The sequence below is a fragment of the Lagenorhynchus albirostris genome, chromosome 8, assembly GCF_949774975.1.
Source record: "Lagenorhynchus albirostris chromosome 8, mLagAlb1.1, whole genome shotgun sequence".
In the NCBI taxonomy this organism is placed as follows: Eukaryota; Metazoa; Chordata; class Mammalia; order Artiodactyla; family Delphinidae; genus Lagenorhynchus; species Lagenorhynchus albirostris.
In genome coordinates this window covers 32,649,790-32,675,206 of record NC_083102.1, presented here as the reverse complement: position 1 = coordinate 32,675,206, position 25,417 = coordinate 32,649,790, and the positions used below count along the sequence as shown (strand labels likewise).

General features: G+C 40.4%; 1 protein-coding gene across 1 annotated transcript in view; it reads left to right on the top strand.

The window, feature by feature from the left end:
* MET (MET proto-oncogene, receptor tyrosine kinase) overlaps nucleotides 1-25,417 on the top strand; it is a 128,105-nt gene that overhangs the window by 46,664 nt on the left and 56,024 nt on the right. The window contains exon 3 of the mRNA XM_060156814.1: nucleotides 22,701-22,892. Coding sequence (XP_060012797.1) covers nucleotides 22,701-22,892 — 192 coding nt within the window. The remainder of the gene's footprint in view (nucleotides 1-22,700; nucleotides 22,893-25,417) is intronic.

Sequence of the window (25,417 nt, the reverse complement as noted above, 5' to 3'; positions counted from 1 at the left end):
GGGCTCTCAGAACCAGCTGTTATGCTCCCAGTGCATTATTTAATACTCTGTATTCTGGGTATTCAAGAACTAGTTAAGAAACAGTCAAATTTTCTATTTTCTCTGCCAGTATATAATAAAGTCTCTGTTCCAGTGAATGGCTGGACAATTATTTTAATAAAAATGTTGACATAGCTTCATTTTACATTTTTTGCTACTAGCAAGGCTTTCTAAATTCCAGGTAAATCACAAGTCAAACTGAACTATTGTTTGTTTTGTTTGTTTAATGCTCTGTTTCCTTCTAACCTTATTCTTGTCTATCAACGTCAACTCAGTTCCCCAGTGGCTCAGGAAACTCTCAATTGGGATTAAGTAATAGTTTTCACAACCTCTCCCATTCATTAACCCATGTGGACATTCTCAGTCTGTGCACTAGCCTTATTTAAGACCTTCTTAAGTACCAGCTGCTGGTCTTTGGGTGCACCTAACAACACCTATTTAATCCAGAAATAATATTTCCAAAGAAATCATTTTACCTATCTCAACATTCTTCATTAACACAACCTAATTAAGTCTGCTTCTTCTATGACTTCTCCAGAAGAAAACCTGATCTCATTCATAGTAAATACGAACTTTAAAAATCTTTACTTCTTCTCGCCTTCTGCATATACACAAAGCAGAAAACAGAAAATTGTATATTATCATCCCTTACAGTTTTTTTGTTTTATTAGTGTGTTGAAAACAATACCAATAAGATAAAGCTAGATCTCCCTGACTCCATCCTCGTCCCCAAGCAATCTGTTTGTTTCCAGACTGCTGCTGGAGTAATATTTCTTGAAAGCCAACCCGTGTATGTAACTGCATCCCTTAAAATAATTTGAGGGTTCCCCAATGGTTTGAGTAAAATCCACACCCTCTAGTATGATATTCAAAGGGTTTCTTAGCTTGGCCCTGGCTATTGCCTGGTGCTCCCCACACTCAGTGGTGTTCTGGCAAATGTTTAACTCTGGGGTCAGGGGGAGTAGAAGCCCCTGATTTGTAATGTTTACCGGTTTAGGTGGTGTAAATACCCCCACAAGCCAATTTCAAGCAAAGAAGGTAAAGTCACTGAATAAGAGTTAAGAAGAAATGTTCACAGTTGGCTCTGTAAGGTGGTACAAGATGGATCAAGCATACCACTGCCACCCTACCCTACTCTCAACTTTCTTTTTTTGTCTCATTCTTACTCTTTCTTTTTTTTTCTTTTTTCTACTCTCTTAGCAAATTTCAATTTTACAATACAGTGTTATCAACTATAGTTACCATGTTATATATTAGATCCTCAGACCTTATTTATCTTTTAATTGAAAGTTTGTAGCGATGAATGGATAAAGAAGATGTGGCACATATATACATTGGAATATTACTCAGCCATGAAAAGAAACAAAATTGAGTTATTTGTAGTGAGATGGATCGTCCTAGAGTCTGTCATACAGAGTGAAATAAGTCAGAAAGAGAAAAACAAATACCGTATGTTAACACATATATATGGAATCTAAAAAAAAAAATGGTACTGATGAACCTAGTTGCAGAGCAGGAATAAAGACGTAGGCATAGAGAATGGACTTGAGGACACGGGGTGGGAGAGGGAAGCTGGGGCGAAGTGAGAGTAGCATCGACATATATATACTACCAGATGTAAAACAGATAGCTAGTGGGAAGCAACAGCATAGCACAGGGAGATCAGCTCGGTGCTTTGTGATGACCTAGAGGGGTAGGATAGGGAGGGCGGGAGGGAGGCTCAAGAGGGAGGGAATATGGGGACATATGTATGCATATGGCTGATTCACTTTGGTGTACAACAGAAACTAACACAGTATTGTGAAGCAATTGTACTCCAATAAAGATCTATTAAAAAAAAAAGTTTGTACCCTTTTACCAGTCTTTCCGTATTCCCCCACCACCCTAGCCCCTGGCAACCACTTTTCTACTCTCTGTTTCTATGAATCCAACTTTTTTTTTTTATTCCACGTATAAGTGATATCACACAGCATTTGTTTTTCTTTGACTTATTCCACTTAGCATAGTACCCTCCAGGTTCATCCACATTGTCACAAATGACAGGATTTCCTTCTTTTGTTAAGACTGAATAATATTCCATTGTATATATATGCACATATACCGCATCTTCTTGATCTATTCATCCATTGATGGACATTTAGGTTTTTTCCGTGTCTTGGCTTTTGTGAATAGTTATGCAATGAACACGGAAGTACAAGTATCTCTTACAGATAATGGTATTGTTTCCTTTGGATAGATACTCAGAAGTGGGATTGCTGGCTCATACGGTAGTTCTATTTTTAATTTCTTGAGGAACCTTCATAGTGTTTACTGGCAGTACCAGTTTCCATTCCCACCAAAGGTGTACAAGGGTTCCCTTTTCTTCACATTCTAACAAGTATTTGCTATCTCTTGTCTTTTTGATAATAGCCATCCTAATGTGTATGAGGTGATATCTCATTGTGGTTTTAATTTGCATTTCCCTGATGATTAATTTTTCATGTTCCTGTTGGCCATTTGTGTCTTTTTTTGAAAAATGTCTATTCAGGTTCCTTGCCCATCTTTTAATTGTGTTTTGTTTTGCTATTGAGTTGTATGAGCTCCTTGTATATTTTGGACATTAACCCCTTATTGGATATGTGTCAACCTATCATACTTGCAGTTCCCAGAATCCATCAGTCTCTCTCACAGCCCTGCCTTAACACATATTATTTCACCTACCTCAAATTCCCTTTAACACTCATTTTGTCAGGTTAACATTTTCTCCCTATTTTTTTGCAACCCATTAAAGCATTTCCTTCCCCAGAAACTCCTCTCTAGCTTTCCCCTAACTCCTCATTCTGGATAAGCTGCCTTTCCTGTGTACTCCAGTTAGCACCCTTTGTTTATTTCTATCATATTTTTACCATACTTCATAGTATTGATAATATGTTCACTGGTCCTTCATTAGCCCCTTGAAGATGTGGCCTATAGCTTTTATCTCCATACCTCTGGTACCTAACAAAATAGCTTGAACAAAATATATATTTATCAAAAGAGCAATTAGTTATGACAAATCCTCATATTTCAAATAATATAATAAAATGCTGATTAGCAAAAATAATCTTAGATAAAACAGTTTTTCTTTCTCTCCCCCAGATCCCTGAAAACTAATTTATAGAATTGGGGACTTTCCAAGAGTTAAAGAGCACTGAAGAAATTCTGGAAAGTTCTATTCACCATAACCTATGCCCCCTTCCTTACACACACACACACACACGCACACACACACACACGTTCATACTTACACGCACTCTCCTCCATCCACCAGTTTGGGAGGAAGATGAATCAAAGAACAAAAGGGAGAAAAATGAAAGGAGAAGAAAAGATGAAGATAAGGACAGTGAATAGACAGAAATTCCAGAGCTTCGTACTTAGTCAAAATTGGGAAAACACAATTAAAGCCATTAAAAAGAGAAAGACAGAGTAACCTCTGTGCTCCTTAAGGCTTTCTCAAGCCTTTCAACAGAGCTTCCCCTTTGAGTGGGTGACACGGTCTGTAAGAGGGACTTAGGCAATGCCTTCTGGTGGTCATTGCTCAAGCAGTGGTACCAGTAGAAGCGCCCTCCCATGAAGTTTGCTTTTGGAATCCATAGATTTTCACTACTGACCACCAGTCTATGATTTCAAGTAGAAATGTATGGGCTAAGGAAAAGAAGTTGAGCCTGAACGTCTTTTTCAATACCACCCTTACTGTGGCCACAGAATTAGACTCCACAGTGGCACCACTTCATGGGCACTATGTACACAACTTTCCTGAGCTTGGACTTGATGTAGCTGCAGTAAAATTAGAAGAGAGTTTGGTAAGGGCCTCAGGGACCTTGGCCAGTGAGAAGGGTGGCCCACGGATTGAGGTTCCTGATAAACAGTTCTGGGCAAGAACAAGTGGAGAAGAGGAGTGAAGAGTCTCACTGCACAATGATAAGATGGAAAGAAGGGATAAGAGGTGATGACAGCGATGGCAGGCTAGAATACAGTCATGGGTTTAAACAACATATTGGGGCACAATTGAAGGACTCTGGTTTCATCCATCTTTCACCTCTCCTGGCTTTCCACTAAGACATTCATCAGCCTGTTTCTGCTGAGTGTGACACTGTTAGACACACAAACAGACCATGGCTCTTACACTCTACAGGAGGAACTGCTTCTGTTTTATTGATTAGTGCAGGGTACCTGGTGTTCTGTCTTTTGAGTATCTCTTACATTTCTATGAGTAAGTACATTAAATTTTTTCTGTTAACTGAATAAAGAAAAGCAGAAAACCTCTGTACACTCAGCATTCAAATCTGCCTCACTGAGAACAACTTTCTCTATGAATCACTCTGTCACTCCTGATTGTGATTGAAGGGCAATGTGAAGGCTGCTAACCAAAACCACATGGACTTGGTCTGTTTTAGGTCTGATTCACCTTAGGAAATGATGATAAAGAAGCAAACGTTTTAACATTCGGAATTCCAAAGCCCCTATCATTGTAGAATTCTGAGAATTTGAATCCTAAGGATATCTCATGAGGAGAATGGATATATATATTTCACTTATTTATACATGCATTTGTACACATGTGTGTGTAAGTCCATACACACATACACATAAAATATTTTCTGCTCCAAGTTTTTCTCTCTTCCCGTGTATCAAGACCAGGCTCAACTTTAGCCTCTGCCATGAGCCTTCCCCAGCTGTTTAAGCCCACTCTGATCTCATCCTTATCTACTCTTATAGCCTATACTACCTGTGTTTTCAGAACTTATCTATCAACAGTGTTCTTTATACTGTACTTTGCATTATTAGCTATTTCGTGTGTCTACCTCTTGTCTCCCTGTGTGCCTTCAAGGGATATTGAGGGAACAGGCTGGACTATAGGTAGAAGCATTTGCTAGGGTTGGCAAATTATGACCTATTTTTGTACACCCAGCAAGTTAAGAATGGTTTTTACTTTTTTTTTTTTTTTTTTGCGGTACGCAGGCCTCTCGCTGCTGTGGCCTCTCCCGCTGCGGAGCACAGGCTCCAGATGCGCAGGCTCAGCGGCCATGGCTCACGGGCCCAGCCGCTCCGCGGCATGTGGGATCCTCCCGGACCGAGGCACAAACCCGCGTCCCCTGCATCGGCAGGCGGACTCTCAACCACTGCGCCACCAGGGAAGCCCCTACATTTTTAAAAGGTTTAAAAAACACACACACAGACTAAACTAAAATATGCTACAGGGACCCAATGGCACTCAAAAGCTAGGATTTTTGCTCCCTAACCGTTTACAAAAAAAGGGTGCCAATCCCTGCTTTAGAGAATAATGAAAAATAATAGTGGACAGATAACAAGTCTGACCTTACTATCTATAAATAATTCTATTAAATGGGTGTGAGTGTTTCCATTTTAGATTATTTTCTTAATCTAAATAATAAGAATTTTGGACTTTGTCCTTCTAGGTATTATGAAGACCCATTAGACCAACCAACAAAAAATAATAACAATAACTATTTAAGTTATTAAGCACAAGGGCGTAGACTTAGGCCTTTTCTGTTTGCTTCTGTATTCTTCCAGTTATCCAGAACAGTACTGTGGTATGGCATTATATTACTTTCCTAGAGCTGTCACAACAAATGACCACAAACTTGGTGGCTTAAAACAACAGAAATTTCTTCTCACGTAGTCCTGGAGGCCAAAAGTCCAAAATCAAGATGTCCGTCAAGGTCGTGCTCCCTCTAAAAGTTCTAGGGAAGAATCCTTCCTTGCCTCTTACAGTTCTGGTGGTTCGAGGCATTCCTTAGGCTGTAGCAGCATAACTGCAATCTCTGCCTTCATCTTCACGTGGCCATCTTCCCTGTGTATTTCTCTGTGTCCTCTCCTTTTCTTGGGAAGACACCAGACATTGGACTTAGGGCTCACACTAAATCCAGGACAATTTCATCTCAAGATTCTTAACTAATTACTTGGAAAGAGCCTCTTTCCAAATAAGGTCACATTTTGAGGTTCCAGGTGGATATATGACTTTGCGGGGGAACTCTATTCACCCTACTACAGGCTTAGTAAATATTTTCGAATGACTAAATGAAGGAAGGAAGTGACCATTTAATATACTGCTGGCACTGGATTCATTTCATTTGAACCTGGAAACAATTCTATTAGATAGGTGTGTGTTTTTCTGTTTTACAAGTGAAGAACTGAGGCTTGGAGATCTAAGTATCCACTCTAAGTTCACACAGACAATAAGGGCAGGGTCATCCCTGAACGCCTGCTCTTCTCCACTAGGCTTGTGAGATTACCAATGGACATGACTAAGAAGTGGACTTGAGGAAGGAGATTATGGAATCAAGGAAATCAGACTGTCAGAGGCTAAGTATGAGATTTCCTTTAATTCAGTAGAAAAATTTTTGAGTTGGTAAGTGGATATAAACAATAAAGGAAAAGAAGAAGAGTTAAAGATGTCTGAGACCTGAGGCTTAGGGAGAGGGTGGCTATTGATGCCATATAGAAATAGGAAGCGAGATGCTGGACAGCAGAAACTGACACAGCAGTGTAAAGCAACTATACTCCCATTTAAAAAAAAAAAAAAAAAAGAGGAAGCTAGAAAGGGAGTCCATTTGGAAAGAAAAACGATGAGTTTCAGTGTCATCAATGGTACATTCAAACTTGGCCTGAAGGCAATTGCAGAGACTGGGCTGGTCCTCACAACAGAGAATGCGCTTGGGTGTGTGAAGTTAAGTCATCACGAGGCAGCATACATCACCTCGTGAATCACCAGTGTTGAGCCAGCAGCTGGCTAGCCAGATGCCTGGTTATGCTACGTCAGATGCCTGGTTATGCTACGTTCATGACTGTCTGAGGCTCTACACACAGCCCGAGAGGATGCCCTTTTTTCCTTCCTAGAGACAATCAACCTTTCTTTAACTGATCCCCCGTTTTGCTCCTCTGCTAGAACTCCAACTGAGGTTTCAGGTTGTTGAAGCCGTGAGGCGAGATCACTTCATCAAGGGGAATTCATGGCAGCAAAAATACTGAGGAAGCATCTTTCTTTTAAATCATGACTAAGGCCAACATCAGGCATCCTCTTCATAGCACAAAACAATGTAGTCACATTCTTAGGGTTTGACCATAGCATCCTAATAGTCTGGCCTTGCATTAAAGACCCCAAAGGGAAGGGCCTGCTCTGCCAGGGAGATTCTGCATTTTACAAAGAATCCAGGCTTCAGTGTTAATATCTTAGACATCTGAGTACAGACTGAGAGAAGTTGAACAAAGCATAAGCAGACCCCTAAGTTCAAAGCTTTGTGTCTCTGCCTGCGGTCAGTTCCACACCACCTGCCTCCAAGTCCCATATAACAAAGAGAAGAGAGCACATGAATGAAATTTAGGGAAATAAGCAAAGTGGAGTTCCTGAAATTAAAGCAGTTGAGTTTTTAGCCAACTATATATCAAGCCTTAGGCAAAGAGGGACTTTCTATTTTGAAATATGTATCCCCCTGAAAACCATTATTACATGTCCAAAGAATTTGTACAAAGTATAATTATGAATAAAGGTAATATTAAATTACTTCTGTTAATTTAGTCATGGGCAAGTAGGGAAGAGAGCTGGTATGAGTGAACTGTCAAAGATCTCACAAGATAGTACATTTTAAAAAGTCTATCTGCAAGACTGGTTTAAATTATCTATAGATGAGCTAAATTTGTCCTATAGATCAATTAGAAGAATCACTATTTTAAATATATCACATCCTTAATTATACTGAATTAAATGTAATTGCATATTCACTGCATGCATCATAATTTTAATTAGGGGAAACATTTTGAATCAAATACATTGAGGTATATAGCACTTCAGTTTTCTTTTCATTAAAAAAAAAAAGTATACATCTGAGTCAGGTTAAAAAAATATGTCCAGTGCTCGGGAAAAGGTGAAGAAAAACTAAACTATTGTTTCAAGGCTTATGAATTGTAGAGTAATTCCTATTATTTAGCCCTATGACAGTATATAAGCTTTTAGGTTAAGGAAGCAAGTCTTTAACAAGTTTAAAGAAAAACAGAACAGAATGTTTACCATTGGTTCTCAGAGTTGATGTCACATAATTATTTTAGAAGAGGATAAGCCTTGCAAAGCTAAATGCTTTCAAAACTACTTATAGAATAGGCAGATGTATCCGGAATCTGTGTTTTGAAGCAGCCTCTGGTGGCTGGGGGACAGTGATCATTCATGGCATCTTAAACATCGTGAGCAATCATTTGTTCCAACAGTGGGCTGGTGGCAGTCTGGTGATTCCAAGCCCAGGGGGACTTTGGAAAGTCACCCATGGAGCCACAGCATGGTAGAGCTGGAAGAGAACTTTGAAATCAGTTCTCTCAACCTCTCCCTTTACAGACAAGAAGTAGGTAGCCTAATGTAGTAGTGAAGACCCTAGGGCCAGATGACCTAGGTCATCAACTCAGCAGTCTTGTCCTGCCACTGCTGGTCGTGTGACCTTTCAGTGCCTCAGTTTCCTCCTAGGATTGTCAAGAGGATTCAGTGAGTGAATATTTGGAAAGTGCTTAGAACCATGTCTGACACATTGTACACACTATGAACAAATGTTCATTAAATAAGTAAAGTAAAACTCAGACCGAGAGAGATCACGTGATTTGCCTGAGTTCATGGGACTCATCAAATCCTAGCTGGGGTAGAACCAGTCCTATCGAGTAGGCATGCTAGTTTTTCTTCCCTCCCTGGTCCTTAGACTATCCCTAGAGTGTGCGTTTGCCTCAGAAATACTTTAGGAGCCTGTAAGTAAGTAGCACGATGCAGTATAAGGAAGACACGGTTTGAAATCAACACCTTGGATTCAAGCTCTGATAGTTACTCTCAACTCTCTGAACCTCAATTTCCTCACCTGTAGAAATATGATAATCATAACAAACCCAACTCACAGACTTGTTGAGAGGATCAGATGAGATAATGTACTTTGAAAACCATGATCCACCATGCAGATGCTATTTAACACCATTATTGTGAGCTCCTGTGAGCTGAGAAAAGCCTGCTTAGGACATCAAGAAGTTGGGGTGGACTCCAGCTTCAAGATGGCAGAAGAGTAAGATGTGGAGATCACCTTCCTCCCCACAAATACATCAGAAATACATCTACATGTGGAACAACTCCTACAGAACACCTACTGAACGCTGGCAGAAGACCTCAGACCTCCCAAAAGGCAAGAAACTCCCCACATAACTGGGTAGGGTAAAAGAAAAAACAGAGACAAAAGAATAGCGACCGGACCTGCACCAGTGGGAGGTAACTGTGAAGGAGGAGAGGTTTCCACACACTAGGAGGCCCCTTGGCGGGCAGAGACTGCGAGTGGCAGAGTGGGGAACCGAGGAGAGCACAGCAACAGGGGTGTGGAGGGCAAAGCGGAGAGATTCGTGCACAGAGGATCAGTGCCGACCAGCACTCACCAGTCCGAGAGGCTTGTCTGCTCACCCGCCGGGACGGGTGGGGCCTGGGAGCTGAGGCTCAGACTTTGGTCGGATCCCAGGGAGAAGACTGGGGTTGGCTGCCTGAACACAGCCTGAGGTGGGTCTAGTGTGCCACAACTAGCTGGGAGGGAGTCTGGGAAAAAGTCTGGAGCTGCCGAAGAGGCAAGAGACTTTGTCTTGCCTCTCTGTTTCATGGTGCGCGAGGAAAGGGGATTCAGAGCACCGCGTTAAGGAGCTCCAGAGACAGGCGTGAGCCGCGCCTATCAGCACGGACCCCAGAGACAAGCGTGAGACGCAAAGGCTGCTGCTGCCACCACCAAGAAGCCTGTGTGCAAGCACAGGTCACTATACACACCTCCCCTCTTGGGAGCCTGTGCAGCCCGCCACTGCCAGGGTCCTGAGATCCAGGGACAACTTCCCCAGGAAAACACACGGCGGCCTCAGGCTGGTGCAATGTCATGCTGGCCTCTGCTGCTGCAGGCTTGCCCCACATCCGTACCCCTCCCTCCCCCCAGCCTGAGTGAGCCAGAGCCCCTGAATCAGCTGCTCCTTTAACCCCGTCCTGTCTGAGCGGGAACAGACACCCTCAGGTGACCTACACGCAGAGGCGGGGCCAAATCCAAAGCTGAACACCGGGAGCTGTGCAAACAAAGAAGAGAAAGGGAAATCTCTCCCAGCATCCTCAGGAGCAGCGGATTAAATCTCCACAATCAAATTGATGTACCCTGCATCTGTGGAATACCTGAATAGACAATGAATCATCCCAAATTGAGGAGGTGGACTTTGGGAGCAACGATATTTTTTTTTTTCTCTTTTTCTCTTTTTGTGAGTGTGTATGTATATGCTTCTGTGTGTGATTTTCTCTGTATAGCTTTCTTTTACCATTTTTCCTATGGTTCTGTCAGTCCGTTTTTGTTTTTTGTTTTTTTTTTAGTTTAGTTTTGTTTTCTTAGTATACTTTTTAGCACTTGTGATCATCAGTGGACTTGTTTGTTGGTTTGGTTGCTCTCTTCTTTTTTTTTTTTTTTAACTTAAAAAAATTTTTAATAGTTATTTTTTATTTTAATAACTATTATATTTTATTTTATCTTCTACTTTGTTTCTTTTTTTTTCCCCTTTTATTCTGAGCCATGTGGATGACAGGCTCTTGCTACTTCAGCCAGGCATCAGAGCTGTGCCTCTGAGGTGGGAGAGCCAAGTTCAGGACACTGGTCCACAAGAGACCGCCCAGATCCAAGTAAAATCAAACAGCGAAAGCTCTCTCAGATATCTCCATCTCAATGCTAAGACCCAGCTCCACTCAACGACCAGCAAGCTACAGTGCTGGACACCCTATGCCAAACAACTAGCAAGACAGGAACACAACCCTATGCATTAGCAGAGAGGCTGCCTAAAATCATAATAAGGCCACAGACACCCCAGAAAACACCAGCAGATGTGGACCTGCCCACCAGAAAGACAAGATCCAGCGTCATCCACCAGAACACAGGCACTAGTACCCTCCACCAGGAAGCCTACACAAGCCACTGAACCAAGCTTAGCCACTGGGGACAGACACCAAAAACAACACGAAATACGAACCTGCAGGCTACAAAAAGGAGACCCCAAACACAGTAAGTTAAGCAAAATGAGAAGACAGAGAAACACACAGCAGATGAAGGAGCAAGGCAAAAAAACACCAGGCCTAACAAATGAAGAGGAACAAGGCAGTCTACCTGTAAAAGAATTCAGAATAATGATAGTAAAGATGATCCAAAATCCTGGAAATAGAATGAAGAAAATACAAGAAACGTTTAACAAGGACCTAGAAGAACTAAAGAGCAAACAAACAGTGATGAACAACACAATAAATGAAATTAAAAATTCTCTACAAGGAATCAACAGCAGAATAACTGAGGCAGAAGAACGGATAAGTGACCTGGAAGATAAAATAGTGGAAATAACTACTGCAGAGCAGAATAAAGAAAAAAGAATGAAAAGAATTGAGGACAGCCTCAGAGATCTCTGGGACAACATTAAACGCAACAACATTCAAATTATAAGGGTCCCAGAAGAAGAAGAGAAAAAGAAAAGGATGAGAAAATATTTGAAGAGATTATAGTTAAAAACATCCCTAATATGGGAAAGGAAATAGTTAATCAAGTCCAGGAAGCACAGAGAGTCCCATACAGGATACATCCAAGGAGAAACACACCAAGGCACATATTAACCAAACTATCAAAAATTAAATACAAAGAAAAAAAATTAAAAGCAGCAAGGGAAAAATGACAAATAACGCACAAGGGAATCCCCATAAGGTTAACAGCTGATCTTTCAGCAGAAATTCTGCAAGCCAGAAGGGAGTGGCAGGATATATTTAAATTGATGAAGGAGAAAAACGTACAACCAAGATTACTCTACCCAGCAAGGATCTCATTCAGATTAGACAGAGAAATTAAAACCTTTACAGACAAGCAAAAGCTAAGAGACAAGCAAAAGCTAAGAGAATTCAGCACCACCAAACCAGCTTTACAACAAATGCTAAAGGAACTTCTCTAGGCAGGAAACACAAGAGAAGAGAAAGACCTACAATAACAAACCTAAAACAATTAAAAAGATGGTAATAAGAACATACATATCGATAATTACCTTAAGTGTAAACTGATTAAATTCTCCAACCAAAAGACATAGACTGGCTGAATGGATACAAAAACAAGACCCATATATACGCTGTCTACAAGAGACCCACGTCAGACCTAGGGACACATACAGACTGAAAGTAAGAGGATGGAAAAACATATTCCATGCAAATGGAAATCAAAAGAAAGCTGGAGTAGCAATTCTTATGTCAGACAAAATAGACTTTAAAACAGAGACTATTACAAGAGACAAAGAAGGACACTACATAATAATCAAGGGATCAATCCAAGAGGAAGATATAACAATTGTAAATATTTAAGCACCCAACATAGGAGCACTTCAATACATAAGGCAAATACTAACAGCCATAAAATGGGAAATGGACAGTAACACAATCATAGTAGGGGACTTTAACACCCCACTTTCACCAATGGACAGATCATTCAAGCTGAAAATAAATAAGGAAACACAAGCTTTAAATGATACATTAAACAAGATGGACTTAATTGATATTTATAGCACATTCCATCCAAAAACAACAGAATACACATTCTTCTCAAGTGCTCATGGAACATTCTCCAGGATAGATCATATCTTGGGTCACAAATCAAGCCTTGGTAAATTTAAGAAAATTGAAATCGTATCAAGTATCTTTTCCGACCACAATGCTATGAGACTAGATATCAATTACAGGAAAAAATCTGTAAAAAATACAAACACATGGAGGCTAAACAATACACTATTTAATAACCAAGAGATCACTGAAGAAATCAAAGAGGAAGTCAAAAAAATACCTAGAAACAAATGACAATGAAAACACAACACCCAAAACCTGTGGGATGCAGCAAAAGCAGTTCTAAGAGGGAAGTTTATAGCAATACAATCCTACCTTAAGAAACATCTCAAATAAACAACCTAACCTTACACCTAAAGCAATTAGAGAAAGAAGAACCCCAAAGTTAGCAGAAGGAAAGAAATCATAAATATCAGAAATAAATGAAGGAAACGATAGCAAACATCAATAAAACTAAAAACTGGTTCTTTGACAAGATAAACAAAATTGATAAACCATTAGCCATATTCATCAAGAAAAAAAGGGAGAAGACAAATCAATAGAATTAGAAATGAAAAAGGAGAAGTAACAACTGACACTGCCGAAATACAAAGGATCATGAGAGATTACTACAAGCAACTCTATGCCAGTAAAATGGACAACCTGGAAGAAATGGACGAATTCTTAGAAATGCACAACCTTCCGAGTCTGAACCAGGAAGAAATAGAAAATATGAACAGACCAATCAAAAGCACTGAAATTAAAACTGTGATTAAAAATCTTCCAACAAACAAAAGCCCAGGACCAGATGGCTTCACAAGGGAATTCTATCAAACGTTTAGGGAAGAGCTAACACCTATCCTTCTCAAACTCTTCCAAAATATAGCAGAGGGAGAAACACTCCCAAACTCATTCTATGAGGCCACCATCACCCTGATACCAAAACCAGACAGAGATGTCACAAAGAAAGAAAACTACAGGCCAATATCACTGATGAACATAGATGCAAAAATCCTCAACAAAATACTAGCAAAGAGAATCCAACAGCACATTAAAAGGATCATACACCATGATCAAGTGGGGTTTATCCCAGGAATGCAAGGATTCTTCATTATACACAAATCAATCAATGTGACACACCATATTAACAGTTTGAAGGAGAAAAACCATATGATCATCTCAGTTGATGCAGAGAAAGCTTCGGACAAAATTCAACACCCATTTATGATAAAAACCCTGCAGAAAGTAGGCATGGAGGGAACTTTCCTCAACATAATAAAGGCCATAAATGACAAACCCACAGCCAACATCATCCTGAATAGTGAAAAACTGAAACCATTTCCACTAAGATCAGGAACAAGACAAGGTTGCCCACTCTCACCACTCTTATTCAACATAGTTTTGGAGGTTTTAGCCACAGCAACCACAGAAGAAAAAGAAATAAAAGGAATCCAAATCAGAAAAGAAGTAAAGCTGTCACTGTTTGCAGTTGACATGATACTATACATAGGGAATCCTAAAGATGCTACCAGAAAACTACCAGAGCTAATCAATGAATTTGGTAAAGTAGCGGGATACAACGTTAATGCACAGAAATCTCTTGCATTCCTATACACTAATGATGAAAAATCTGAAAGTGAAATTAAGAAAACATTCCCATTTACCATTGCAACAAAAAGAATCAAATAACTAGGAATAAACCTACCTAAGGAGACAAAAGACCTATATGCAGAAAAATTATAAGACACTGATGAAAGAAATTAAAGATGATACAAATAGATGGAGAGATATACTATGTTCTTGGATTGGAAGAATCAGCATTGTGAAAATGACTATACTACCCAAAGCAAACTACAGAGTCAATGCAATCCCTATCAAGCTACGACTGGCATTTTTCACAGAACTAGAACAAAAAATTTCACAATATTTATGGAAACACTAAAGACCCTTAATAGCCAAAGCAATCTTGAGAAAGAAAAACAGAGCTGGCGGAATAAGGCTTCCTGACTTCAGACTATACTACAAAGCTACAGTAATCAAGACAGTATGGTACTGGCACAGAAACAGAAATATAGATCAATGGAACAGGATAGAAAGCCCAGAGATAAACCCACGCACATATGGTCACCTTATCTTTGATAAAGGAGGCAAGAATATACAGTAGAGAAAAGACAGCCTCTTCAATAAGTGGTGCTGGGAAAACTGGACAGCTACATATAAAAGAATGAAATTAGAACACTTCCTAACACCACACACAAAAATAAACTCAAAATGGATTAAAGACCTAAATGTAAGGCCAGGTACTATAAAACTCTTAGAGGAAAACATAGGCAGAACACTCTGTGACATGAATCACAGCAAGATCCTTTTTGCCCCACCTCCTAGAGAAATGGAAATAAAAACAAAAATAAACAAATGGGACCTAATGAAACTTAAAGCTTTTGCACAGCAAAGGAAACCATAAACAAGGCGAAAAGACAACCCTCAGAATGGGAGAAAATATTTGCAAATGAAGCAAATGACAAAGGATTAATCTCCAAAATGTACAAGCAGCTCATGCAGCTCAATATCAAAACAACAAACAACCCAGTCCAAAAATGGGCAGAAGACCTAAATAGACATTTCTCCAAAGAACATATACAGATTGCCAACAAACACATGAAAGAATGCTCAACATCATTAGTCATTAGAGAAATGCAAATCAAAACTTCAACGAGGTATCATCTCTCACCGGTCAGAATGGCCATCATCAAAACATCTACAAACAATAAATGCTGGAGAGGGTGTGGAGAAAAGGGAACCCTCTTGCACTGTTGATGGTTATGTAAACTGATACAGCCACTATGGAGAACAGTTTGGAGATTCCTTAAAAAACTAAAAATAGAACTACCATATGACCCAGCAATCCCACTACTGGGCATATACCCTGAGAAAACCATAATTCAAAAAGAGTCATGTACCAAACATGTTCTTTGCAGCTCTGTTTACAATAGCCAGGACATGGAAGCAACCTAAGTGTCCATCAACAGATGAACGGATAAAGAAAACATGGCACATATATACAATGGAATATTACTCAGCCATAAAAAGAAACGAAATTGAGTTATTTGTAGTGAGGTGGATGGATCTAGAGTCTGTCATACAGAGTGAAGTAAGTCAGAAAGAGAAAAACAAATACCGTATGTTAACACATATATATGGAATCTAAAAAAAAAAAATTGTCATGAGGAACCTAGGGAATAAAGACACAGACCTACTAGAGAATGGACTTGAGGATACGGGGAGGGGGAAGGGTAAGCTGGGACAAAGTGAGAGAGTGGCATGGACATATATACACTACCAAACGTAAAATAGCTAGTGGGAAGCACCACATAGCACCGGGAGATCAGCTCGGTGCTTTGTGACCACCTAGAGGGATGGGAGGGAGGGAGACGCAAGAGGGAAGAGATATGGGGACATATGCATATGTATAACTGATTCACTTTGTTATAAAGCAGAAACTAATACACCATTTTAAAGCAATTATACTCCAATAAAGATGTTAAAAAAAAAAAAAGTTGGGGTGGAGAGAGTAGTTAATCGGCTCTCTTCACTTTCTTCCCTCCCATTTATTCACTGTTTTCTTTAAAATTCATTTTTATAATGATATATTAATATATACAAAAGAATAATGTACTATATACATGTGTGTATTGTGAGTGTGTATGCAAAATAAAACAGATACTGATTCTCTACCACGAAGCTGTAAAAAGAGAATATTACCAATGCCTTTGAAGGCCTCATGTGTCGCACCCAGTCTTATTCCTACCTTCCTGCCCCAGAAAAGTGGGTAAACGGCAATTGTGAATTGTTTGTTCATCTTTCCCTTGCCTTTACTTGTGCTACACATGTGTATAACCTAAACAACGTATTGTACTGGATGATTTTATTTCTTATTTCTTTTTCCCTCTTGACTCAAGTATCTAGAGCTCTATGGTATCTTCCTGTGCCCTTGTACTATCCACTATTCTTATTCTTTGTCACTGTTTCCCCTCCCCCATCCAATAAAACACATTACTTTTTTTTTTTTTTTTTAGCTGAGTTGGGTCTTAGTTGCCGCACGGGCTTTCTCTAGTTGCAGCAAGCAGGGGCTACTCTTTGTTAAGGTGCGCAGACTTCTCATTGCGGTGGCTTCTCTTGTTGCAGAGTACAGGCTCTAGGGGCACAGGCTTCAGTGGTTGTGGCACACAGGCTCAGTAGTTGTGGCTCGCGGGCTCTAGAGCACAGGCTCAGTATTTGTGATGCACCGGCTTTGTTGTTCCCCGGTATGTGGGATCTTCCCGGACCAGGGATCGAACCGTGTTCCTTTCATTGGCAGGTGGATTCTTAACCCCTGCACCACCAGGGAAGTCCCAAAACACATTACTTCTGTCATTCAAAAGACATCGTAAAGAGAGACTTTAGGAGAGAGCCAGCCTTCAGGTTTACATGAGCAGGGAGTGGGTGTCAGTGGCCAGCGGGAGGGGGCCATCAGCTGCCAAAGTAAATGCAAGAATCCAAAAATGGGAAGGGTCTTGTGTCAGGATAGTCACTCTGAGATCCCCATGGTGTCCTAGATGGTCACCTGACCATCTTAATGGAAAATCTTAATGCCTTAGTGGAAAAAAGACTAAGCATGTTAATCAAGGCAGGTTAGGATGTCATACTAAGGAGACTGGACTTTTCCTGCAGGCCTCTGGGAAGCAATTAAAATTTTGAAGAAGGAAGTAACTGCTTCAAGGCAGATGAGATGGGAGACAGGAAGGCCAGTGAGGAACACCTATCCTGGGGCAGGCATGCAGGGGTGGCTGGAGAGCTGCACAGGAGAGACACTGCAGACAGAGTTGAGCGAGACCTAGCAACTGCTTGGATGTGAGAGATGCTGGAGAAAGAGGAGTTGGTGATGGCTGAAATTTCGAGTGACCAGGATGGAATAATGTTCGTTAACCAAAATAGGTGACAAAGAGGTAAATTTGAGAGCCACGCTAACTAGAGCAGCCCAAAATGCTAGTGGTCATTTCTGTGCCGTGGTCCAGAAAATAATGATTAATTCCAGCCTTTCTCTCAGAAGAGGAATCAGGGGTGGGCAAATCTATCAATACATTTCCTTCTTTGAAGCGTTGTGGGTTTACGTGTTAAATGATAACTTTCGTTAAGTGATTCCAACTCTCTTAGAGTTACAACTTCCCTAACTTTCAGTTTCTCATACATATAGTGAGGGACTGGAGTAAGATGGTCTCTAAGGCCCTTTCCATTTTTCTAATTGTACAACTCTCGGAACTTTGCCCAGAATAGTAAACAGTAGCAAAAGCAATTCATGAGCTTGAGAGTCAGAGAGAGTTAAATTCGAATGCCTGTTCCAGTGTGAACCTGTGGCCACCACCTTTGGCTGCCCTGCGTCTCCTCCTGAAACTCAGTGTGATAAAACCTCCCAGGGCTGCTGTGAGTCTGCTTGTACGTGAAAATGCCCAACTCAGTGCCTGGCACAGTGTAGGTGCAGGGTAAAGATTGATTTCCTCCCTCCCTTCCTTCCTTCCTTCCTTCTTCCTCCCTTTGTTACCAAAGAGAGAGCATTAGTCTGGCTCCTCAACTGGTGCTGGGGGAAAACTTTCTCTGTAGGCTCTTCTGCAGTGCCCCAAAGCAGCTGTTGTACCAGAGAACTGCTTTTCACCAGATATGTTCACTTTTACCCTCAAACACGAGACCTTTGGCTTTAAGAGAAGCACGAGTGGCAAGGAGAGGGTAGTGGGTCTGTAGTTGTTCTTCCAGCTGGACACAGTCCCACTCCAACATCACACCAGGAACTGTGTGTAAAGTGGTGAGAAGTCACCCCATCTTTCCTGCACAAATGAGCAACAAACACGTTCACTCGTTACCTGTAAGGGACATGGTGAATCAGATGGAGTATTTACAAGATACCTTACCTTTGCAATGCTGAGAGTTTAAACCAAGGCTCCCTCTAATAGTTAAAGGTCTAACTATTCAAGCATAACGACAGCCCGCAGCTCTGTAAGCCAGTTCCTGCCACACTGACCCCAGGCGTCGAGTTTATCAGGATTCTCAGCAGGAAGAGACAAGGAGTAGTCCCCCTCTCCTGCAGTGAACACTGGAATGTTACGTTTTCCTCGAAGTTAGTGCCCCTCTCCTGCAGATCTCAGCTGAGGAGAAAATGAAAAAGAAAAAGGTTGGGGTCCCCTGGCTTCTGAAATTTGAATGCCACTTGACCCTGACATGATGTTTGGTTTTCGGCTCCATTGCACAATTTTTTAAGATCAAGGAGCTCTGTACATCCTATTCCAACATTGTTCAGTGTTTCTATACTTTGGAATTTGTTTGTGGGGGGTGGAGGACAGGAATCCCTCTCAGTCCTTGAGGAAGTACCATTTAGAGACCTTACTGTTTCCTGAAGGAGAAGCCTTGAAGTGTGGAGTATAAATATTGCATTAACTCTGATGCAGAGTTCTACACTTATTAAGCCTTACATGTGAGAAAACAGACACATAGAAGCTAAAGTTCTGGTCCTGTTTCTCTCCCTTCATTTAGAAAAGATCAGTGAGGTCCTGCAGGTTTGCAGACACTCAGATGCATCTAAACCTCTGTTCTCCAGCTCGCCCTATTCAGCAAGGCAGACCACAAAGCAAGCTGGGGAGGCAAATGAGCTTTATGCCTGGTTACTTTGCAAACTGGAGTATAATTGCATTCATTTTTCAGCAGGCAGTTGTTAAATACCTACAGTGTGCTAGGCAGTGTACACAGTGGGGATAAAAGATAAATGAGACAGTTCCTGGACTCTTGTTGATAGTAGGCTGCTACTAGTTTACAATCTAAGACTCTACTCCACAATTTGCCAATTGTTTTATATGCTGATGAATCCATCATATCTCCACCAGCACCGAACCCCAAGTCAAGTCTGAGGCTTTAAAGTTCCCAGAATGCCACCTAGACATTGGAAAAAAGGGAGAACAAGAAATGAACAAAATCACAGAAGCTGACTCTGAAGAGCAGCCACCTCTGTAACGGAATACTTCAGAAGGGCTTTGATTTAAAAATGTCCTCTGCTCCTTTAAGAAGCTTCCCTGGTTCTAGCACTCTCTGCAAAATGGATGATTGATCACCAATGGAAACTTAATTACCAATTAATTGGTAACTATTGAACTGACAGTACATCTCAGTTATCTGCTACTCCTCAGAGCAATCTATAGCACTTTAGTGAAGAAAAGTTTCCAATTAAATAGTAAAATAGCACTCATAAATATATCAAAAAATGTCTAGAACTAGAACATCTTATTAAAAGTCATAGGTTTAGCATCTCTGAGCCTCTCTGTTTGCTAACGTATCACCATTTAAAATAAAAAAGTAGCTGTTGCTGTATAAAACAGGATGTTAGGTGATATTTAACCATAAAAGTTAATACATGTAAGAACTTTGCATTCTATGTGACAGAAGTTTGACATTAAGGAGTAAGGTTATTTTACATAAGGGTAACTAAATTTTTTATTTCAGTTTGTTCTTAAGCACTAAGTTGGTTTGAAATATGCTCTAACAACTTTCTGATTATTACAAATATAATAGGACAATAATAGAAAATCTCTAATCTTCAAATCATTTTCCTGGACTTGTAGCTACATACAAAGATGTGTAAAACTGAGCTGTTTCCCTCTTTCTTCAAGTTAGACTTTGTCTTCTTTATACACCTTCTTGCCCCCCATTATCTTCCCCAAAGTTACCAATTTGCAATGATCTTGTCAGGACAGTCGGGGTCAGTCACTCCATTTGTCCCTTATAAACTCATAAACTATCCCTATTCCTGAAAAAAAAAAATAGCTTTAGTAATATTGGTTCATATCTTCACACTCATTCCCCATCTACCCATAATTGATTTACTTACTTGTTCATTTATTCAATTAGTATTTATTAAACATCTACTATGTGTGATATTTCATCTACTACTAGCAATACAGTGGTAAACAAGCAGGGTCCCTAAAGACAGGGAGCCACTTGGGAGAAGTCTCACATCACTCTTATATCACACAAGCGAATAGTAGTTGCAGCTATAATGAGTGCTATTTCACATAGTAAATGGTATTATGACAGTCTATAATAGAAGCATTTGACCTAGATATTGGGGTCAGGGCAGGCCTTCTGAGGAACTGATGACAAGCTGAGATCTGAAGGAGGCATTGGAGGTGGAAGGAGCATTCCAGGCAGAGGGAACAGCATGTGCAGAGGCCCTGTCATGGAGGACACATAGCTATTTAGAGAACTAAGAGAAGGCCAGCTCACTGGAGCATAGAGAGCAAGGAAGAACACAGCGCAGGGTGAGTCTGGAGAATTTGAGCAGGAACCAGATGATGCAGGATCCAATGGGGCATGTTAAAAGTTTTGTCCTTGATCCCGAAGAGCAGTGGGGAAATGTTCAGTGTTTTAAGCAGAGTGACATGATGAGATTTGTGGTTTAAAAAGAAAATTTGGCTGCAGTGTGGAGAATGGACCTAGAAAGAGATTAGATGAGATTGGACGGGGCAGGTCCAGTTAAGAAGCCATTGTCATAGTTCAGGAAAGGATGGAGGTGCCTTCGATGAAGGTTGCCGTGGTAGAGATAGAGAAAACTGTAGAGACCCAGGAGATATTTAGAAAGTGCAATTGATGGGAATTGGTGATGGACTGTGTATGGGGAGGAATGACGGATGACACTTAGATTTCTGACTTGTGCACCTGGAGAAATGGTGCAGCCATTTGCTGGGGTGCATTATATCACAAGGTCAGGCATGGGGGAAGATTGTGTTTTCTACTTTGGTCATGTTGAGCCTGAGGTCTTTGAGACATCTGAGTTCAGATTTCATAGGCAGTTTGATAAATGCACAGTCAGCTCAGAGGAGCAAGTTAGCCTGGAGGTACAAATGTGAGTGTCAACTAAATAGAGTAAAACTGAGATATCCTGGGTGGGGAGTATGAAGAGTGAGTGAGCAGAGGAGCAGCCCTAGGATGGAGTCTTGAGAAACTCTAACATTGACAGGCAAGCATGGATGGTCCTGCAAAGGAGACAAATGTTACAATCTGAGAAGTAGTAGAAGGAAGACCAGCAGACTGAAGTGTCAAGGTGAAGGGAGGGATCCATAGTACTTAAATTGTCATGTATTAGTGAACAATATTCTTTAAATCCTTTCACTTAAAGTTAAAGCTAAAAGATAAATACCTGATTTAGTGGTAATTGCCTTTTAGTTAGCTGGTTAACAAAGCATTTGATGCACAACTTTTACATTTTTGGAGCCTTTCACCATAATGAGGACAAATACTCTGTGTTCTCTGTGCTGGGTTCTATTATAAGAGATTTCTGTAAACTAGCTCATTTAATCTTTACAACAGCTCTGTAAGGTAAGTACATTTCTGTAATTCTCTCAATTTTACAAATGGAGGAACTATAACAGAGATAACATGAATTTCACAAACACAGGGAGGTTATAGAAATTACATACAACGAGTAACCATTAAGGACCAGGGTTTAATGCAGGCACCTAGGTCTGGAGTCTGTGCTCTGCCACTTCCCCCTGAATTATCCGCACCACCCCACTGCGCACAAATGCACACGTTTTAAAATACAATGTCCTAGTGTGATTCTGACATTTATGATTATTCGAGTTGATATTCATCTCATTGGACTTGCCTGCTAGAAGCATTACCTTCATGTCCAGGCCTGAAACATTCATAGTTTTGTTTTTCTTTTACTAGCATCAGCTAAGTTCCATTTTTATGTACGTACATATCAAACCATGATACAAACTGTGAGGGAAAGATTTGCCCCTGGTTTTAGAGTCTGTATATACACAGCAGCACCTACTGGTACTAGAGTCATTTAGGTCACTAGAATTGTTTCTGCCTCTCCGGGACTATTTGTCTATTTGCAAACTGTCTATTATCCTTGCCATTCCCTCCAAGCTCTAAAAAGACACACCAAAAAGGTTTCTTAATAGCTTGCTCACATCTGGACTCACATTAATTCTATGACCATATTTTATTCCAGACACTTTTGAGAAATTCATCAGGCTGCGAAGTGCGCAGTGATGAATACCGAACGGAGTTTACCACAGCTTTGCAGCGCGTTGACTTATTCATGGGCCAGTTCAACCAAGTCCTCTTAACATCTATATCCACCTTTATTAAAGGAGACCTCACCATCGCTAATCTTGGAACGTCAGAGGGTCGATTCATGCAGGTACATACTTTCTGAGAGTGGCTGTGTCTGTTTTATCCGGTGTTATGCAGTTAATTTCCTTCTCTTTTTACAGTGAGGTGTTTGCAAATACTGTAAGTGAGAATCACAGTGGAAGCTAGAGGCATAGACTGAAAGCAAAACAATGAAGCTTGGTCCACTTTTTATGAAATGTATGGCCTATTTTCCGTTGTTAAATTCTTAAAGCTTTCAGTTTAAATGTGGTTGCTTTAACTTTCTTGCCTGGAATGGTTTGGGGTTTTTTTTTCCATTCATGATTTCTATCACATGATTGGAAAATAAAATGAAACAATTAAAGCGCTTCCAGGCGATGTTTTCCTATTTCAAGGGAAGCTACGGATCAAAAGAGAGCTATTGTGTGAACCGTGCGTCTCCATGAGAAGAAACATTCACATCATTGAGAAATATTGGCAGGAGTTAGGAAGGGACGTTATCATCAAAATCCCATTGTAACTCCAGTTCTCCTGATTCTGCAAAATGATGGGGTCAGACACAAAAAAGTGCAAACACTGGGGAAAAAAGATCCGGATTTTGTTAAGAAATACCTTTAATGAATAGCAACAGTATTTCCATACAATAAAAGTTCACATTTCAGACTTGCAGTTATCGTGTCCCCTAGATACAAGAACCCTAGCACTTTGCAGAAATTAAAATGCTCTCGTGTTGGGTCTGTTTTGCTGCTTTAATAGTTATTGGTAGTGCTTTCAACATGAGTTCATTAGTAGATTCTTGGTTAAGGCACAGTGACGATGGTATCAATTGGAAATGTTGACTTTCCACAAAGACTAGAAATTTCTTTTAAAGAAGGATGTTTATTTCATAATCATCTGACATAATTAACAGCCCAGTCCGGCAATGACTTTTAGTAAACGTATTGAGGACGATGATGTTTTCCTATGACTTGCCCATCTGTACATTCTCTATCTGTATTCTTTAACAAATATACACTGTCTTATAGCAGTCTGGGTACTGATCAAATGTTTTTCTTCTACTAGTGGGCATGGTGGAATTTTTTCAAAATCATGAAACGTGTAAATACAACTTTCCCACCTCAAAATGAATCATATATTGTAGATCCTGTTATCTAAATAATCCCACACTTGGTCTCCCCTCCTCCTATTGCTTCACAATTAACTACATTTTTGCTCCCACTCCCCCAGCCCAGTGTTCTTATTCACCCACTTCAGAACATTCAATGCTGTCCTTAACTCCTCAAAATGTGAAGGAGAGATGCCCAGTCTCCTCCCACACAGACAAGCACTCTAACATATTTGAAATATGATCGTACCTATTATCCTTGTAAAATGTGTTTGTTATGTGATGTTTATATGTGTTTTTAGTTCACGTTGATGTTATTCTGTAGAATTCCAAGAAAAATCTAAAGGAGGATGACTGAATTCCTCTATTGAATTCCTATTGTGTTCACTATGTTGATTTGCTTCCCTTTATCTTTTTTCTGCTTTTCTTTTTTTCTTAATTGTCTAATACCTCACCAATCCAGTTCCATATTAATAAACTTTCTACAGTCACTTTAGGTCTGACACCTTTTCACATCATAAGGTTCCTAGCCTATTTCCAGATTCTAAAGAATTCCATTTTTAGATAGATTGCTTTAATAGCTAAGTAGGGCTTCCCTGGTGGCGCAGTGGTTGAGAGTCCGCCTGCCGATGCAGGGGACACGGGGTTCGTGCCCCGGTCTGGGAAGATCCCACATGCCGCGGAGCGGCTGGGCCCGTGAGCCATGGCCGCTGAGCCTGCGAGTCCGGAGCCTGTGCTCCGCAACGGGAGAGGCCACGGCAGTGAGAGGCCCGCGTACCGAAAAAAAAAAAAAAAAAAATAGCTAAGTAAATTCTACTGTGTGACAGATTTCACAACCCAAGTGATATGTTATATACATCAGTCTCATTATAATAGAAATGCTTTAACATTTCTATTAAAAATGTAACAAATGTTTTATTCTTGTCTCCCAGCATTTTCATAAAAGAAGCCATAGTACACCTTTGCATCCATAACACCAAAGATGAAAATAAGTATATGAGTAGATATTTATTTTATGAAAAGCACTGATATCCTTGATTTTTTTTTTAAACCAGGTGGCTCTTAATTCATCAAATATGTATCAAGAAGGTACTAACTTTGCTTTACTAGGCAAGTAAGTGCAGCAAAGGAAGCAGTGACACAGAACCTGCCTCTGAGGAACTGAAATTTCAGTAGGGGAAATAAAAACATGTATCTGACACGAAGAGTAGAGAAAACAAAGACATAAAAAACACAGGGCTACTGAAACCCACAAAGAGAGGATCTCTTTCTCTGACACTTGCCCAGAAGAATTCTATTTAGTAAAATTTTATGTAAATAAACCTCAACCATTTAAAGGATAAAAGAGTCAACATCACTGAAACCCAGTTTGTTTACAGCAAATAAAGTGGAGGCGGAGTCAGGAGTGCAGCAGAAATTTGGGGACCATCCAGCTTAATCTATCCAAGCGGTAACCTGCCAAGTTCTGT